At 43.9% G+C, this 15,347-nt stretch overlaps 1 protein-coding gene across 2 annotated transcripts in view; it reads left to right on the top strand.

The window, feature by feature from the left end:
* Positions 1 to 3,740: 3,740 nt before the first annotated feature.
* Positions 3,741 to 15,347, top strand: part of LOC111957647 (oxysterol-binding protein 2) — a 275,496-nt gene continuing 263,889 nt past the window's right edge. Inside the window, exon 1 of one of the 2 annotated variants that reach the window (XM_070437050.1) lies at positions 3,741 to 4,041. In XM_070437050.1, coding sequence (XP_070293151.1) covers positions 3,776 to 4,041 — 266 coding nt within the window. In that variant the 5' untranslated portion in view covers positions 3,741 to 3,775. The remainder of the gene's footprint in view (positions 4,042 to 15,347) is intronic. The other variant, XM_023978552.3, reaches the window with a different exon arrangement.

Genomic DNA, 15,347 nt, shown 5'->3' with positions numbered 1-15,347 from the left:
CTTCTTCTTTAAGAGGCTCCTCTGTCCTCCACTCGTTACCTGTATTAATGGCACCTGTTTAACTTGTTATCAGTATAAAAGACACCTGTCCACAACCTCAAACAGTCACACTCCAAACTCCACTATGGCAAGACCAAAGAGCTGTCAAAGGACACCAGAAACAAAATGTGTAGATCTGCACCAGGCTGGGAAGACTGAATCTGCAATAGGTAAGCAGCTTGGTTTGAATAAATCAACTGTGGGAGCAATTATTAGGAAATGGAAGACATACAGACCACTGATATCTCCCTCGATCTGGGGCTCCACGCAAGATCTACCCCGTGGGGTCAAAATGATCACAAGAACGTGAGCAAAATCCCAGAACCACACGGGGGACCTAGTGAATGACCTGCAGAGAGCTGGGACCAAAGTAACAAAGCCTACCATCAGTAACACACTACGCCGCCAGGGACTCAAATCCTGCAGTGCCAGACGTGTCCCCTGCTTAAGCCAGTACATGTCCAGGCCCGTCTGAAGTTTGCTAGAGAGCATTTGATGATCCAGAGAAAGATTGGGAGAATGTCAATGGTCAGATGAAACCAAAAATAACTTTTTGGTAAAAACTCAACTCGTCGTGTTTTGGAGGACAAAGAATCTGAGTTGCATCCAAAGAACACCATACCTACTGTGAAGCATGGGGTGGAAACATCATGCTTTTGGGCTGTTTTTCTGCAAAGGGACCAGGACGACTGATCCGTGTAAAGGAAAGAATGAATGGGCCATGTATCGTGAGATTTTGAGTGAAAACCTCATTCCATCAGCAAGGGCATTGAAGATGAAACGTGGCTGGGTCTTCCAGCATTACAATGATCCCAAACACACCAGCCCGGCAACTAAGGAGTGGCTTCGTAAGAAGCATTTCAGGTCTGGAGTGGCCTAGCCAGTCCCAGATCTCAACCCATAGAAAATCTTTGGAGGAGTTGAAAGTCCATGTTGCCCAGCAACAGCCCCAAAACATCACTGCTCTAGAGGAGATCTGCATGGAGGAATGGGCCAAAATACCAGCAACAGTGTGTGAAAACCTTGTGAAGACTTACAGAAAACGTTTGACCTCTGTCATTGCCAAAAGCGATATATAACAAAGTATTGAGATAAACTTTTGTTATTGACCAAATACTTATTTTCCACCATAATTTGCAAATAAATTCATTAAAACTCCTACAATGTGATTTTCTGGATTTTTTCCCCTCATTTTGTCTGTCATAGTTGAAGTGTACCTATGATGAAAATTACAGGCCTCTCTCATCTTTTTAAGTGGGAGAACTTGCACAATTGGTGGCTGACTAAATACTTTTTTGCCCCACTGTACATGCTGATGGTTGTATCTGAATAAGTATCATTACCGACACGACTAGGTATTCTCTCCATATTAGCTTAGTCTCATACATGTGAGTGGAAAGAATGCAACTTCTTTAAAAGTTTTCCTTTTTTTAAACGTGAGGCAGTGTCATGTGACGTAGATAAATGCCCTGGCTGTCATACTTGAAATTGCATTATTCTAAGATCGATGCACCATAGGAAAGGCTAGGTTACAGGGGTTGTGTGGTAAATGTGGGTGAGTCAACAAGATGGATGGCTTACTCTTGGTTTAGTACATCCGCTTCCTCTTTTAGGGGTAGCAGCACCAGAAACCACAGCTCTCCAAAATGCCCCCTAAACAGTAAACCATTTAATTTCTTGTTCAGGAATTGTCCTTGTACTCCAGGTAAACAAACATTCACTGATTGGAGGTGCAGGTACAAAATTATAGTGCTGTCACTCCCTCTTCTCATTTAAAGTCTATTGTTTAGAGGGGGATGTGAGGTTATCTTGCATCAGAAAAACACTGCTGTCGCTATCATGATGAAGGACTTTAATCCTCCCTTCCTCCCGTCTTCCTCAGTCTGTGTGCTTCTGATGAATACATTATATCAATGGCGCTCTGGTGCCTGCAGGAAGCTAGAGGGGATGTCTAGCACAGATATTGAATGTGATGCAGGGATAGTAGGCAGGGGGTGTGGTTTTAAAATGCTTGTAAGGTTAAGCCCAGGTTGATGGGCAGGGTTAGTGAAACAGAAGGCCAATGGAAGGAGAAAAGAAAGAAGTAGAGACTATATTATGGGCAATAAATCTGCAGAGCACCTTGACCAGCACGACAAGTTCTATCCAACCACAGTACAAGTCTAGAATGCCTCACATAGAATGTATTAAACCTCCCTGCTCTTGGATATACCCAGACCACCACACACAAGAGAGCATACACCCCCAGAGCATTCCAATATATTAGCATCCTACCAAACAAACAAAATACTTTCTGGAAATATCAAAGCAGTGTCTGAATTGTGCAAGATATTTATATTGTTTGAGAATGTGGTAAACATGTGTCCTGTGATTGCAGACACCCTGTGACAATGTTTGCACTGAAAATGAGTACCTGTATTATACGTATGTATGTGCATCATTGATTTGCATGTTGTTGCTGCCAAGCCAGCAGGTCAGGGTTTAATTGCACTGGTGTGATTGTGTAGCTGTAATTTATTTACCTGTGTGTACTGTATATGGTTAATATCGGAGACTATCAAAAGCAGTTGAGAGGTGCGTGTGTGTGTGTGTGTGTGTGTGTGTGTGTGTGTGTGTGTGTGTGTGTGTGTGTGTGGTGTGTGCTCACAGGCTCCTTTACTGCAAATGAATAGTTAGACAGATTTCTTAAAGAGAAAGATTATGTAGCATCTGAGAGTAATGGTAATTTCTCGAGTAACATGAATGGCCATCCATTTAAATTAGACTGTTTGTGTGAGTGTGTCATGTGTTCCAACATCAAGGGCTAAATTTTCTAACAAACATCACCTTTTTTTTCAATAGTAGGTGTTAGCTGTTTTGTTTTTGACAATGGTAAAATTAAACGTGTTGCCCACAATAACCGGCCTTCTTGTCTCTTAGTCAGTATTTTTTCATTCACTTCATTATTCATACACTAATAATAGTTCATTCTGATTATGCCTCATCTCAATGACTCAGTTGTTGCCCAGAACACTGCCACTAGTGATACCACTTCTCATGCCGAGAGGTGATTCCACACGTCACATAAATGTGACAATGTCGCCACCGTGTGGAATAAAGGTGTTATAATATATTTAGTGAAATGTGCGTCTATTTTGGTAAATGCATAGGCCATGGGACAGGATTTATAATGCAAATATTTCCCACGGTCAAAAACGATTGATTAAACTTGACTTAGAAACCAAAAATATTTAAACACATTGTTCTTCATCTGCTAAATGTCAGCATCAGTAGAGACTAATTGTGCATGTTGAGTGTAAAATATAAGCCACAGTAGTCCCGGGAGTGAAATTCTAAGACAATTCACACAACACACTTGCTACTGATACTGAACATGTATGAACATGTACACACACGGGTATATTTAGTGTCTGTAATGTTTCCAATATCTCGGATATTTAGCAAAAAAATCCATTAAGTTGTATCAGTATTTATCCAATTTACTCCAAGGAGATGCTTTTTGATAGTTCATTTCGTATAGAAAATAAAACAATCGCAGAAGTAGTGAATCACATGCCTCCTGATGTTTCAGGAATTCCTGACACCAGCGTCACATGCCAGTACCTCCTTCGCAAAGTTCGCATCAGTTTTCATCCTTCCTCCGGTTTCCAGGGTCATGTGAAAGGGGCGTGTAGTGTTAATCTTGCTTTCTCTGGTCCGGACCCTCCCCGGTTTAGCTCACTCATCGGCGGTGTGTATGGGGAGAGCGATCGCTCTCTGTGGTCGCTCGGGGAGGATAGTGTCATTCCTTTCCGCGGTACCTTGTTTGTCCGGCTGCACACCCCAACCCGCGGCGGAGCGGAGGATGAGCGACCAGGGGAAGAGCTCGGTTTCCACTCCTGCGGGTGCCCCAGCCCCGGGATCGGATACTTACAAAGGCTGGCTTTTTAAATGGACTAACTATTTGAAAGGGTATCAACGCCGATGGTTCGTCCTCAGCAATGGCCTTCTGTCGTATTACAGGTAAACATGCTGACACTAGCTGCTGTGTAACTAGCTAATTACAGTACAGTGTCATTGTCTGTCAAATTAAACGTTAACCATTTCAGCATCAGCATGGGTTATAATATTAAAATAATTTATCAGCCGCAATTGCAGGCTAACTAGCTAGCTAGCTACTAGTACTATATACAATTTGATGGTATTTTATTGCAAGTGTCAAACAAACAATCATTATGATGACAGCTCACTGGGTATCTAGCCAGTGTGGTACGGAGATAGTTCTGACAACTTCTTGACTTCAGACAAGCCCCATCATGTGTTAACTTCAGTGGGCACTATTCTCACATAACTAATAGATAACATGATTTCAAGCCCTTTAAACTTAGCTAACAAAGAAATGATAGCTATCACTCTTTAAAAAATATATATATGTCGCTATCTATATAAGTTAGAATGTTCAAATCATTGTAGTTACTGTAACGTTACACAGACAGGCTGACATAATGCGAGTGGCTCTGGCACGACCTAGTTGTCACTGACTGAGCTAGCTAGAAGTTGCTAGCTCAGCGAGCTAACCAGATTTTGTATAGATCTAGGTAGACTTGTCAAGTAATTGTTGATGTTAACGAGATGGAACTCAAAGTCTAATAGGAAGAAATGTTAATGTATTTAGTTTATACCTTTTATAGCGTTGGGCTATCATATGAAATAATGGTTTGTCCAGCTAGCTAGCTTGCTAACGTTAGCACAAATATAGCTAACTAGTCTGTCATCAGTTATTTTCTGCCACCCATGTTATTTTGTTAGCTACATATAACACACACCCAAAATTATTGCATTTCAAAGAAATGCACTCCCACTGAATGTTTTCCCTGGGAGTAAAACTACATTCACTTGTAGAAGACAAGCATCGTCTCTCCACACAGTGCACAGTTGCCACCTGTGTTATACTAATAACACCTGTGGCTCGGGTGCTTCCTGAATGGGAGTCAAGTTTCCTCTGGGCAGCCTTCTGAACAGGAGGAGTCAATGGAGAAGGAGGGTGGGTCACATGTAACAACTGTTGTTAACCCAACCCAGTTTTACTGTGGTTAATTAATTGGTTCATAACAGAAAGTAGGTCTATTCCTCTGAGATCCTGAGAATGAGGTCCATCCAGAAACATGAGTGTCTGCTGTAGAGAGGGAGTGTAATTGGCTCCTAAAACCAGCTTAGGCTTTTTAAACCATTCAGATGATGGGGTTCATGACACCAGGTGTTTGTAAAGAGCAGAGACAGCTAATGTATTTGAACAGTTTATAGTTACACTATAAACGTGTCACATCAACCTACAGTTACTTAGTTTAAATATTTTGTTTTGACTTCACTGGAGGAAACAAGTAGCCTACCTCTCTCATCAGAACGAAATGTAGGCTAACTACCGGTAGTAGGTCTACTCAATCAAATGCATACTGTCTGAAGGAGTCGGCGGTAATGGGACCTGGTGGACTTCACTTAACACATCTTATACCGTGCTATAGAATAAGATGCATACGACCACACCTTCACACACACAGCCCTGTTGTCCTTTAGCTATTGAGTGAAGGGTTAGTGGAAACTGAAACAGGGGAGCCAAAGTCCAACTCTTGTTTGTGCTAATGGTGAAAGGAAAGAACTCTGTCCCCTCAGTCTTCCCTCTATTAATAGTTATTTTGAGTCTGCAAAGGCCGTCATTGTAAAATAAGAATTTGTTCTTAACTGACTTGCCTAGTTAAATGAAAGTTAAATCAAATCAAATGTTGGAAGGTGACTGCTGTCTGATGTGAAGGTAGCCTGTTGACATCTGAGCACGGAGGCAGTGGAGCGCACAGGTTCCCACAAAAGCAAGCCTGAGTATTGCCCCTCGTCTCCTCTCTGCCTGGCAGAGCTCTCTGTGTGCGTCTGGCTGGAGGCTTTGTTTTTGTCCGCCTGCGTACAGAAGCTGCCTGTCTGTCTCTGTCTGAATTTGAAAGTGATTCTAAATTAAACCAGTAGCATCCAACATGTCACTGATGTGTCATCCAACATGTCACTGATGTGTCTTCTCCATGTCTGGAGGTTTTCTACTGTACCTTTGATGTCTTGCTCTGATGTACCACCATGATTGTAAAACATTGTTGTCTCAGCAGAACTGAGGTGGAGGCATTGCATGCATCACTATGTCTTTGTCAGAACAACACTCTTCTTCACTCCCTGCATCCCATCTCCCATTTTCTCATTATTATAGAGGGGAAGTGTTGTTCTGTGTCAGTCAGTGCTCCAGTATCTTGCAGCTGTGCCACCTTGTTTTAGAGCATTATGTGTGTTACAGCTCTCTATGTGGCTAAAGTCAGGTTGTACCGTTAAAACATCCAGCGTTCCATTAATGGACACTTCATCTGCTCTGAAAAAAGTCAGTTCCTTTTTTCTTGTTTGTGTTTTCAAAAGTGTCAGACATGCATATTATGTAGGGCTATATTATGACTGTAGTATGACTACGTAGCATTGATTACCCAGAGTAGCTTACTGTACGTCACATGCATCTCAGCATGCATCACAGCATGCATCAATTAGTTGTTGTAGCCTATTTTCTTTAGTTTCCCTCTTCAAAAGCAGGGCAAATTGTTGATGCCTGAAGGGGTGAGTCACTACCTACTTGACCCATGCCACTTGCTTATTTGATCCCAATGATGTTCAAAGGATCTCAGTTTCCCAGTCGAGTTGTGCTGATATGGAGAAGTCAGGGCTTGATATGTAAAGTTGGTAGTGGCAGTCAAAGGCCAGTGGTGGACATGGACTATAATCTCTGGGCTGCAGCTGATCTGACACACAGCGTTTAAGCCACTTAACATTTTATGGCGGTTTATAGAGCTGCAATGTTTCACTTGCTCCATTGACTCGTCTTTGGTCTGATGCTGCATCTCTGCTCAGACTGCAAATACTGTATTCTCTGCATTGCTCATTGTAATTGAACTGTTACTGGACATTGCATTTTAGTTACACTGTTTATACATACAGGATATTTATTTATATAATCGATTCTTGACATAGCTCACTATCTACTGCTGTACATATCATTCTTAGTATATCTTGTGTAAATTCATCCTGTGTATATACAGTGGGGAGAACAAGTATACACTGATACACTGCCGATTTTGATACACTGCCGATTTTGCAGGTTTTCCTACTTACAAAGCATGTAGAGGTCTGTAATTTTTTATCATAGGTACACTTCAACTGTGAGAGACAGAATCTAAAACAAAATCCAGAAAATCACATTGTATGATTTTTAAGTAATTAATTTGCATTTTATTGCATGACATAAGTATTTGATACATCAGAAAAGCAGAACTTAATATTTGGTACAGAAACCTTTGTTTGCAATTACAGAGATCATACGTTTCCTGTAGTTCTTGACCAGGTTTGCACACACTGCAGCAGGAAAACCTGCAAAATTGGCAGTGTATCAAATACTTGTTCTCCCCACTGTACATATAGATTGCATTTGGATTACTGTTACAGTGCTACAGTATTTGAGTTGTTAATCGGATCTGTTCCGACATTTTTATATATACAGCACCAGTCAAAAGTTTGGACACACCTGCTCTTTCAAGGGTTTTTCTATATTTTTACTATTTTCTACATTGTATGAAATAACACTGAAATAACACATGGAATCATGTAGTAACCAAAAACAAATCTAAATATATTTGAGATTCTTCAAAGTAGCCACCCTTTGCCTTGATGACAGCTTTGCACACTCTTGGCATTCTCTCAACCAACTTTATGAGGAATGCTTTTCCAACAGTCTTGAAGGAGTTCCCACATATGCTGGGCACTTGTTGGCTGCTTTTTCTTCACTCTGTGATCCAACTCATCCTAAACCATCTGAATTGGGTTGAGGTCAGGTGATTGTGGAGACCAGGTCATCTGATGCAGCACTCCATCACTCTCCTCCTTGGTCAAATAGTCCTAACACAGCCTGGAGATGTGTTTTGGGTCAAAGCACCCCCACACCATCGCACCTCCTCCATGCTTCACGGTGGGAACCACACATGCCGGAGATCATCCTTTCACCTACTTTGCGTCTCACAAAGACATGGCGGTTGGAACCAAAAATCTCAAATTTGGACTCATCAGACCAAAGGATAGATTTCCACCGGTCTAATCAATCAATCAAATTTATTTATCAGCTGTCACAAAGTGCTGTACAGAAACCCAGCCTAAAACCCTAAACAGCAAGCAATGCAGGTGTAGAAGCACGGTGGCTAGGAAAAACTCCCTAGAAAGGCCAGAACCTAGGAAGAAACCTAGAGAGGAACCAGGCTATGAGGGGTGGTCAGTCCTCTTCTGGCTGTGCCGGGTGGAGATTATAACAGAACATGTCCAAGATGTTCAAATGTTCATAGATGACCAGCAGGGTCAAATAATAATAATCTCAGTGGTTGTCGAGAGTGCAACAGGTCAGCACCTCAGGAGTAAATGTCAGTTGGCTTTTCATAGCCGATCATTKAGAGTATCTCTACCGCTCCTGCTGTCTCTAGAGAGTTGAAAACAGCAGGTCTGGGACAGGTAGCACGTCCGGTGAACAGGTCAGGGTTCCATAGCCGCAGGCAGAACAGTTGAAACTGGAGCAGCAGCACGGCCAGGTGGACTGGGGACAGCAAGGAGTCATCATGCCAGGTAGTCCTGAGGCATGGTCCTAGGGCTCAGGTCCTCCAAGACAGAAAAAGAGAGAGAATTAGAGAGAGCATACTTAAATTCACACCGGACGCCAGATAAGACAGGAGAAATACTTGAGATATAACAGACTGATCTTAGCCCCCCGACACATAAACTACTGCAGCATAAATACTGGAGGCTGAGACAGGAGGGGTCGGGAGACAATGTAGCCCTGTCCAACTATACCCCCGGACAGGACCAAACAGGCAGGATATGTTCATTGCTCGTGTTTCTTGGCCCAAGCAAGTCTCTTCTTATTAAGGTAAGAGTACTGAACAGCGACGTAAAGGTAACGTAAGGGTAATGGCGGGCTGAAGGGATTTATGTAGAGCACCTCAAGATAAAACATAATATTCGAATTATCTGCTAAATTAGACTAAAATATTAGCACTACATAATCTGGTGAGTGATAACCTTCAATCTGGACAATAACACAAAACAAATTCTAAAACTAGAGACATTTATCGACAAATATTACGAAAGCAGGCAACAAACAAACATGACGGAGAGTAAGACAGGGGAACCGATTACAAAACGTAAACGTGACTCTTCTACAGACACTGATGATTTAATATTCTCACCACCGGGAATGGTAAAGGTCGAAACCGATCTGTTAAAATCAATAAATGACAAACTGGGTATTCTTGAATTAGTTAGTAAGGATATAAAAGAGTTGAAGGCAAGCCTAGAGATGAGTGATGAAAAAGCTGCGACATTGGAGAAGGAAGCTAAAAGGGCTAAAAGGGATAGTCAATAAGATTGAAACCGAAATGATTGGAATTAAAAAGGAGAACACCGTTCTGAAAGAAGCCTTACTGGACATACAAACTAGATCCATGAGAGAGAATTTGGTACTTACAGGTATCCAAGAAAAAGAAGGAGAAGTTCCTGAATCTGTAGTTAGAGAGTTCCTCCTTACAGCGCTTCAGATTCCGCGCGAGGTTGTAGACAAAATCCAACTTGAACGTGTTCACCGCTTCGGACAGAGAGGGCAGAGGTACGAACGCCCAATTGTTGCCAAATTTGCTTCATTTAAAGATAAAATAATGGTTAAAAGCCTGGGTAAAAGACTTGCTGGGACCAAAATTGGCATGAATGATCAGTTTCCGAAGGAAATTGCAGAACGGCGCAAAGTTCTGTATCCAATTTTCAAAGAAAATAGATTAAAAGCGAAACGAGTAGCTCTCGTCGTTGATAAACTATATATTGAAAACCAGTTGTTCAGAGACACAAAGACTACTCCATGGTTATTTTAAAATMTACAAAGTTCTCATAGACGAGGAAAATAAACACAATTCAAGCCCGGTTACTGATTGTAACAATATAACAAAAATATATAGCTTTTCTATAAATCTTCACAWATAACTAATTGAACACACAAGCTCTATTTTTACATAGTGAAGATAAAAACTAAGTAAACAGAAGGCACAGTATGTGTGGATGGTATGGTTTGTGTTTATTTTTTATTTTATTTGTTATGTTTGGAAAGTTGAGTGAGTGAGTAATGAAATGGTTGCATATCCCAGAGCCAATGTATTGCTGTGAGCCGGGTATGAGAGGGATTTCAAGGTTGTTCAGATGATGGATATACTTTTATAATGAATTATACGTCTTATTTATTTATTGTCCTATCATGGAGAACTACATTTATTTTTAATTAATTATATCTAATTATTTATTATCCTATTTTAATGGTACGGTCCATGGCCCTATACCCTAGACACCCACCTGAATGACCCAGATACTAAGGAGAAGTCCCTAACTGTTTTATGTGCTCGCTGTAAGCGGTCTGTATGCAGCTAAAATGAGGTCAGAGCAGCACTGTAGAAACTATTACACTCAACTGAACGACTTGATTAGTGTAGTGTTAGCTAGCTACATAGTTGTCTTTGCTGTCTTCGTATCCAAGATAATTGTGTAGTTTAGAGTGTGTAGTTTTAGAGTGATTATCTTAATTTACCGAGGTTAGCTAGCCAGCTATTTGTCGTCCTTAACGTAGGAGACACTGCTAGCTAGCCAACAGCTAGCCAACGTCTACCGAATAGAACTTCCGCACTCAACAACCCGGTCGCATTCCGCTTCGCTCCACAGGTAGTATCACATTTTCATTTCATTTCATTACAGTACAACGGTTTGATTTGTTTGATCGTAGCTAGCTACATACAGTGGGGAGAACAAGTATTTGATACACTGCCGATTTTGCAGGTTTTCCTACTTACAAAGCATGTAGAGGTCTGTAATTTTTATCATAGGTACACTTCAACTGTGAGAGACGGAATCTAAAACCTAAAACAAAAATCCAGAAAATCACATTGTATGATTTTTAATAAATTAATTTGCATTTTATTGCATGACATAAGTATTTGATCACCTACCAACCAGTAAGAATTCCGGCTCTCACAGACCTGTTAGGTTTTCTTTAAGAAGCCCTCCTGTTCTCCACTCATTACCTGTATTAACTGCACCTGTTTGAACTCGTTACCTGTATAAAAGACACCTGTCCACACACTCAATCAAACAGATTCCAACCTCCCACAATGGCCAAGACCAGAGAGCTGTGTAAGGACATCAGGGATAAATTGTAGACCTGCACAAGGCTGGGATGGGCTACAGGACAATAGGCAAGCAGCTTGGTGAGAAGGAAACAACTGTTGGCGCAATTATTAGAAAATGGAAGAAGTTCAAGATGACGGTCAATCACCCTCGGTCTGGGGCTCCATGCAAGATTTCACCTCGTGGGGCATCAATGATCATGAGGAAGGTGAGGGATCAGCCAGAACTACACGGCAGGACCTGGTCAATGACCTGAAGAGAGCTGGGACCACAGTCTCAAAGAAAACCATAGTAACACACTACGCCGTCATGGATTAAAATCCTGCAGCGCACGCAAGGTCCCCTGCTTAAGCCAGTGCATGTCTAGGCCTGTCTGAAGTTTGCCAATGACCATCTGGATGATCCAGAGGAGGAATGGGAGAAGGTCATGTGGTCTGATGAGACAAAAATAGAGCTTTTTGGTCTAACTCCACTCGCCGTGTTTGGAGGAAGAAGAAGTATGAGTACAACCCCAAGAACACCATCCCAACCGTGAAGCATGGAGGTGGAAACATCATTCTTTGGGGATGCTTTTCTGCAAAGGGGACAGGGCGACTGCACCGTATTGAGGGGAGGATGGATGGGGCCATGTATCGCGGAATCTTGACCAACAACCTCCTTCCCTCAGTAAGAGCATTGAAGATGGGTCGTGGCTGGGTCTTCCAGCATGACAACGACACGAAACACACAGCCATGGCAACTAAGGAGTGGCTCCGTAAGAAGCATCTCAAGGTCCTGGAGTGGCCTAGCCAGTCTCCAGACCTGAACCCAATAGAAAATCTTTGGAGGGAGCGTGAAAGTCCGTATTGCCCAGCGACAGCCCCGAAACCTGAAGGATCTGGAGAAGATCTGTAGGGAGGAGTGGGCCAAAATCCCGCTGCAGTGTGTGCAAACCTGGTCAAGAACTACAGGAAACGTATGATCTCTGTAATTGCAAACAAAGGTTTCTGTACCAAATATTAAGTTCTGCTTTTCTGATGTATCAAATACTTATGTCATGCCATAAAATGCAAATTAATTACTTAAAAATCATACAATGTGATTTTCTGGATTTTTGTTTTAGATTCCGTCTCTCATAGTTGAAGTGTACCTATGATAAAAATTACAGACCTCTACATGCTTTGTAAGTAGGAAAACCTGCAAAATCGGCAGTGTATCAAATACTTGTTCTCCCCACTGTAGCTAGCTACATAGCCGTCTTTGTATCAAAGATATTGTGTAGTCTAGAGCGATTTTCTAGGTTAGCTAGCCAGCTATTGTCGTTCTTTTAACGCAACGTAACGTAATCAACACTGCTAGCTAGCCAGCTAGCCCCCGAATAGCAGCACTGTAGAAACTATTACACTCAACGGAACGACTTGATTAGTGTAGTGTCAACAACGCAGCCACTGCTAGCTAGCCTACAAATCAACAACGCAGCCACTGCCAGCTAGCCTACTTCAGCAGTACTGTATCATTTTAATCATTTTAGTCAATAAGATTCTTGCTACGTAAGCTTAACTTTCTGAACATTCGAGACGTGTAGTCCACTTGTCATTCCAATCTCCTTTGCATTAGCGTAGCCTCTTCTGTAGCCTGTCAACTATGTGTTGTCTATCCCTGTTCTCTCCTCTCTGCACAGACCATACAAACGCTCCACACCGCGTGGCCGCGGCCACCCTAATCTGGTGGTCCCAGCGCGCACGACCCACGTGGAGTTCCAGGTCTTCGGTAGCCTCTGGAACTGCCGATCTGCGGCCAACAAGGCAGAGTTCATCTCAGCCTATGCCTCCCTCCAGTCCCTCGACTTCTTGGCACTGACGGAAACATGGATCACCACAGATAACACTGCTACTCCTACTGCTCTCTCTTCGTCCGCCCACGTGTTCTCGCACACCCCGAGAGCTTCTGGTCAGCGGTGGTGGCACCGGGATCCTCATCTCTCCCAAGTGGTCATTCTCTCTTTCTCCCCTTACCCATCTGTCTATCGCCTCCTTTGAATTCCATGCTGTCACAGTTACCAGCCCTTTCAAGCTTAACATCCTTATCATTTATCGCCCTCCAGGTTCCCTCGGAGAGTTCATCAATGAGCTTGATGCCTTGATAAGCTCCTTTCCTGAGGACGGCTCACCTCTCACAGTCTCTGGGCGACTTTAACCTCCCCACGTCTACCTTTGACTCATTCCTCTCTGCCTCCTTCTTTCCACTCCTCCCTCTTTTGACCTCACCCTCTCACCTTCCCCCCCTACTCACAAGGCAGGCAATACGCTCGACCTCATCTTTACTAGATGCTGTTCTTCCACTAACCTCATTGCAACTCCCCTCCAAGTCTCCGACCACTACCTTGTATCCTTTTCCCTCTCGCTCTCATCCAACACTTCCCACACTGCCCCTACTCGGATGGTATCGCGCCGTCCCAACCTTCGCTCTCTCTCCCCGCTACTCTCTCCTCTTCCATCCTATCATCTCTCCTCTGATCAAACCTTCTCCAACCTATCTCCTGATTCTGCCTCCTCAACCCTCTCTCCTCCCTTTCTGCATCCTTTGACTCTCTCTGTCCCCTATCCTCCAGGCCGGCTCGGTCCTCCCCTCCCGCTCCGTGGCTCGACGACTCATTGCGAGCTCACAGAACAGGGCTCCGGGCAGCCGAGCGGAAATGGAGGAAAACTCGCCTCCCTGCGGACCTGGCATCCTTTCACTCCCTCCTCTCTACATTTTCCTCTTCTGTCTCTGCTGCTAAAGCCACTTTCTACCACTCTAAATTCCAAGCATCTGCCTCTAACCCTAGGAAGCTCTTTGCCACCTTCTCCTCCCTCCTGAATCCTCCTCCCCCCCCCCCCCCCCTCCCTCTCTGCAGATGACTTCGTCAACCATTTTGAAAAGAAGGTCGACGACATCCGATCCTCGTTGCTAAGTCAAACGACACCGCTGGGTTCTGCTCACACTGCCCTACCCTGTGCTCTGACCTCTTTCTCCCCTCTCTCTCCAGATGAAATCTCGCGTCTTGTGACGGCCGGCCGCCAACAACCTGCCGCTTGACCCATCCCCTCCTCTCTTCTCCAGACCATTTCCGGAGAACCTTCTCCCTTACCTCACCTTGCTCATCAACTCATCCCTGACCGCTGGCTACGTCCCTCCGTCTTCAAGAGAGCGAGAGTTGCACCCCTTCTGAAAAAACCTACACTCGATCCTCCGATGTCAACAACTACAGACCAGTATCCCTTCTTTCTTTTCTCTCAAAAACTCTTGAACGTGCCGTCCTTGGCCAGCTCTCCCGCTATCTCTCTCAGAATGACCTTCTTGATCCAAATCAGTCAGGTTTCAAGACTAGTCATTCAACTGAGACTGCTCTTCTCTGTATCACGGAGGCGCTCCGCACGGCTAAAGCTAACTCTCTCTCCTCTGCTCTCATCCTTCTAGACCTATCGCTGCCTTCGATACTGTGAACCCATCAGATCCTCCTCTCCACCCTCTCCGAGTTGGGCATCTCCGGCGCGGCCCACGCTTGGATTGCGTCCTACCTGACAGGTCGCTCCTACCAGGTGCGTGGCGAGAATCTGTCTCCTCACCACGTGCTCCTCACCACTGGTGTCCCCCAGGGCTCTGTTCTAGGCCTCTCCTATTCTCGCTATACACAAGTCACTTGGCTCTGTCATAACCTCACATGTCTCTCCTATCATTGCTATGCAGACGACACACAACTAATCTTCTCCTTTCCCCCTTCTGATGACCAGGTGGCGAATCGCATCTCTGCATGTCTGGGCAGACATATCAGTGTGGATGACGGATCACCACCTCAAGCTGAACCTCGGCAAGACGGAGCTGCTCTTCCTCCGGGGAAGACTGCCCGTTCCATGATCTCGCCATCACGGTTGACAACTCCATTGTGTCCTCCTCCCAGAGCGCTAAGAACCTTGGCGGTGATCCTGGACAACACCCTGTCGTTCTCAACTAACAATCAAGGCGGTGGCCCGTTCCTGTAAGGTTCATGCTCTACAACATCCGCAGAGTACGACCCTGCCTCACACAGGAAGCGG

The sequence above is a fragment of the Salvelinus sp. IW2-2015 genome, linkage group LG33, assembly GCF_002910315.2.
Source record: "Salvelinus sp. IW2-2015 linkage group LG33, ASM291031v2, whole genome shotgun sequence".
In the NCBI taxonomy this organism is placed as follows: domain Eukaryota; kingdom Metazoa; phylum Chordata; class Actinopteri; order Salmoniformes; family Salmonidae; genus Salvelinus; species Salvelinus sp. IW2-2015.
Note: the sequence above shows the minus strand (reverse complement) of the source record. Positions and strands in the feature narration are given on the sequence as shown.